The 5,000-nt window shown below is 35.9% G+C and overlaps 1 protein-coding gene across 1 annotated transcript in view; it reads left to right on the forward strand.

Annotated features, from left to right (window-relative positions):
- Positions 1 to 5,000, forward strand: part of guca1ab.2 (guanylate cyclase activator 1Ab.2) — a 13,193-nt gene that overhangs the window by 2,208 nt on the left and 5,985 nt on the right. The window contains exon 2 of the mRNA XM_002666130.6: positions 3,322 to 3,471. Within this exon, the coding sequence (XP_002666176.1) occupies positions 3,322 to 3,471 (150 nt within the window). The remainder of the gene's footprint in view (positions 1 to 3,321; positions 3,472 to 5,000) is intronic.

The following is a 5,000-nucleotide window of genomic DNA, read 5'->3' on the forward strand; positions in this document are numbered from 1 at the left end:
GCACGAGGCCGCAGGCTGAGTCAAAAACCCTTTTGTATGTGGAACTGCTTTTCTTCCACATTTCACATTCAAATCATAAGCTGACAGTTAAACAGCTGAGCGTGCATCTTTTAAACTTAAGATCTGTAGTGTCTGCTTTTTGCTGGCTGTATGTGAGCGGAGTAATACACAAAGGGTAAAGAGGCTGTAGGAGTTCTGATATTGCAGAATATCGCACGGCTATCAGCCAATCAGATTTGAGAACCAGACAGAACTGTTGTATAAATAAATAAATATATTTATCTGACTTCTATTGTGTGTGTGTATATATATATATATATATATATATATATATATATATATATATATATATATATATATATATATATATATATATATATATATATATATACACACACACACACACACACCACACACACACATATTAGCTCATCAGTGTTGATAATCACGTCTCTTCAGCTTGGGTTCAGCTGAGGATTGTGGGTAACGAGATCTGCAGTAATGAGGTAAACTCAGATAAACTTTAGCCCAGCACAGGTCAGAGATCCTAAAACCAACCCGAGCCCGAGCCGTAATCTGCAGAGCGGGTCAGCGTCCTTACAAACCGCAGATTTATTCCTGATCAAACCCTTCATTCACCTCACCGTGAGTAAGAGTGCACTCTGATTGACAAGTGAAATAAACCTAGTGTTTTGAATAATAGAATATAAACATTACAAAATAAACAATCCCAACAAATAACTCGACTTCTAGTTAATGATGTGTGAAAGTGTCAGAATGTGGATTTCTCTGATGAATCATCTGCTGATCTGCATCCCAATCATCAGCAGTACTGCAGAAGACCTGCTGGAACCAAGATTCTCATAGAAATCAGTCAAGTTTGGTGAAGGAGAAATCATGGTTTGGTGTTCATTTAGTATAGGGGTGTGCGAGAGATCTGCAACATCAACAGCCTGAGGTATCAAGACATCTGTGCTGCCCATTACATTACAAACCACAGGAGAGGGACAATTCTCCAGCAGGATAGCGCTCCTCATACTTCAGCCTCCACATCAAAGCTCCTGAAGGTCAAGCTGTTCCAGGATTGGCCAGCCCAGTCACCAGAGATCAACTTTATTGAGCAGATGAAGGAGGAGGTGTTGAAGATGAACACAAAGACTCTTGATGAACTCTGGGATCCTGCTGAAGGCTTTCTTCTTCATTCCAGATGACTTTATTAATCAGTGATTTGAGTCATGTCAGAGATGTATGGATGCAGTCCTCCAAGCTCATGATGGAGTCAGACACAATATTCATTCTGTCTCCACTGCAGCAGGACTTTATATTCTATACTGGACATTATTTCTGTTCAGTGATGAGACTTTAGTCTGAGCAGAGTCAGACCGCACTGTCCTCATCAAATCAGTCAACATCAAGACATGATCAGATTTATTGAGCTCAAATAAGCAAAATCTAGAGGCCTTCACCTTTCATACGACATTTCTGACACCAAATCATTAGCTAGAAATCAGCTTATTATTATTTCTAAAACTTAGAGATGCGACAAGACTTTTGTCTGGTAGTGTACATTAATTTATGTTTTAAAATGTCAGTGGGATTATTGTAACTATGATTAAGCTCAATAGTTTAAACTGAAATTGAAAATGAATTTTAAAAATCAGACATTGATGTATTAATAAACATAAGGTGGAATTATATTTAAATAAGAGGGTGTGGCAGTGTGAGAGAGGGGGCGGGCCTCCACAAAATGGCTCTAATAATGTTCAAACACCACTAACTTTGTTTGTATTCTCTAATATATTCTCAGTTAATAATAATAATATATCTTCATTCATTCATGCATTCATTCATTTTCTTGTCGGCTTAGTCCCTTTATTAGTCCGGGATCACCACAACCAAATGAACCGCCAACTTATCCAACAAGTTTTTACGCAGCGGATGCCCTTTCAGTCGCAACCCATCTCTGGGAAACATCCACACACATTCACACACACACTCATACACTACGGACAATTTAGCCTACCCAATTCAACTGTACCTGCATTAATACAATCAAAATGTCTAAAGTAATGCAGGGAGAACATGCAAACTCCACACAGAAACGATAACTGAGCTCAAACCAGCAACCCAGCAACCTTCTTGCTGTGAGGCAACAGCACTACTTCGCGCCACTGCTTCGCCCATAATATAACTTAACTTAATAATCTTAAATGTTATTAAATGCATTCATTAGGTTTTAATATAAACACTGTAAAAACGCTGGGTTTCACACAATCGATTTGTTAACTTATTCGTTTTTACAAATTTAAGTGAATTGAACATAAAACATTTAAGCTGTCCCAAAAACAACTCAAGAATTGTGTTGCTTCAGCAAGTAGCTTGCAAACATCTCTTTTTGAGTGCATTAAAATATTATTAACATTATTATTATTATTATTATTAAAATGTTTTCCATGTTTGAGTTGTTGTTAGGTTGAAGCTGCAAGTCCTCATGGAGTTGCTGAGCAGGGGGGCGGGGCATAGTGAGCGAGGGGGCGTGGCCTCGTAAATTCGCTCTAATCATGTTTAAACACACTCAACTTTCTAATCTCAGCTGCTCTATTTCTGTGCTGGATTTAGACACTGAAACATCAACAAACAAACATAACACCAAGCGAGCAGGAGTAGCTGAGCAGACTACTCACTGTATATATACAGACGATCCATAATGATTTATTATAGTGAGGATGTTTGTGTGCTGTTTGGTCGTTTTCATCCACTCTGGGCTGATTTTGAGTCTTAATTTGGCCTCAACGTTCTCTGACAGATCTTATTTTGATGTATATTTTGGGAAAATGCTTTGAAATGCACTATGGGCAGATTGACTCCCCTTTGGTTATGTTGGGGACTGTTTTTGCCCCATTGACTTCCATTATAATCACATTATTTGATTTCAAAGCCATGACAGCATATAATCCTGCATTCTTGATTGTTGCTGGTTTACGCTGTTGGGAAGAGGGAAAGTTTGTCAGGTTTACTGTTGATCATCATTTGCAAACTAATCTGCTGTTTTACTCAATATAATAGCCAGGAACTCTTCAGCACAGGCCTGTCTGAAGGGTCAATGCTCCAACTGATGATCAACAGTAAAATGTTCCTCTTCCCAACAGGAAAATCCAGCAGCAATCAAGAATGCATAATTATATGCTTTCATGGCTTCAATAAATCAACAAATGTGATTACAATGGAAGTCAATGGGGTCAAAACAGTCCTCAACACACCCAAAGGGGAGTTAATGTAAACAGTACACAAGGATTAAATGAATGTTTTGTGTGTGTTCAGGATGGCTGTATTGATTTCATGGAGTATGTGGCGGCTCTGAGTCTGATCCTGAAAGGCGGTGTTCAGCAGAAGCTGCGCTGGTATTTCAAGCTCTACGATGTGGACGGCAGCGGCTGCATCGACCGCGAGGAGCTGCTGCTCATTGTTAAGGTATTTAATATTTGGATGTAATCTGATTAGGTTGGATTGGATTCAGAATTAGGATTAAATGACAAGATCCAATCAAGCTTTTGATCTAGATTAAACCCTCTAAAAATAGCATTGTAAATTGTTTATAGTGAAATTGGACTACTTTATTTATAAACAATGCTTATTTTGATTGCAGCGGATGATTATTTATGTCCTGCAGTTTACATTTGTTTTACTTAAACTTTGTGCTTTTAGTGAAAAATTAAACTTATCTCAAAAACCCTTAAGAATTGTGAACTAATTTTAAATCAAAAGCAAATGTCGCTTTTTGACTGCATATTAGTCATGACTACAAATGATTTTGTGTTATTTGAACTTACACCAAGTGATGAAGCGTTTCAGGTGTAATTTAAAAATTCTTCATGCAAAGTCTCAAGGTTGCCAAAAGTATAGGGCTTTTGTGCTTCAAAATGTGCCACACATTCTCTATTGGAGACAGGTCAGGACTGCCGACAGGCCAGTCAAGTACCTGTATCCTCTTCTTCCACAGTCAGGACTTTGATTCATCTGACCACAGTGCACATTTTCACTGTGTTATGGTATTATTAGCAGTGGTAATAACAGTATATATTAACATTGACTTACAGTGCACAGCATATATGCGTACACCCCTCACAAATCTCTCTTTTAAATGAATATGTTTAATATGAAGCTTTACAATATTATATTTGTGCATACACATTAGATTAGTCAGTACTGAAGCCAAATGTGGAGCTTCTCGAACAAAATAACTTTTATAATAACAATTATTCTTCCAAAAACGCCAATAACTTCCAAAAACTAGTACACCCTATTTTATGTTATAGAAAAATATTAAATACAAATTTTAAAAAGAGGAAAACTTCAGGGAAGCAAAACAATAAGTAAAAGAAAAAAAGAAAAGTTCAGTTGAAATTTTGTAGTTTGTAATTTGTTTTTGCAATGTTTAGCTTGAATGTAATTGTATTATTCTTCAATTTCTAAATATGTTTGGTGACTAAAATATTATTTCAATAAATATATCTGTTTAATAAATCAGGTTTGTTTAAATGCACCAAAATCCATTGACTATATTCACTGAGAAATGGAGGAAAATATCTATTTTCATATCTATTTTGGCCTGTAACTTATATAATAATGATATAAACACAAAACACAAAATAAGGAAACTTTATTGACAATTTTTTTACAGTGTGGCTTAAAACTTAAACAAAACTGCAAAGAAAAAAAAAAAGAATTCCTTCATGTTGTCCAGCACAAATCTATTAAGGTAACTTAAAAGTTTTTAAGTGGATTTAACCAATAAAACCACCAATAAGACAATTAAGTTGTCCCCCCCAAAAAAATAGGAATTGTGTTGTTTCTACTCATTTTAAATAAGTAGTCTGAACAAGCAGTAAAAGTCATTTTTGACTGCATATTAGTCGTGACGACAAATGTTTTTGTGTTATTTTAACTTATTAAATTACTTAATGGTTATTTATTTATCATTTTTATTTTATTTTTAACAT

Source organism: Danio rerio, chromosome 22, assembly GCF_049306965.1.
Source record: "Danio rerio strain Tuebingen ecotype United States chromosome 22, GRCz12tu, whole genome shotgun sequence".
NCBI lineage: Eukaryota > Metazoa > Chordata > Actinopteri > Cypriniformes > Danionidae > Danio > Danio rerio.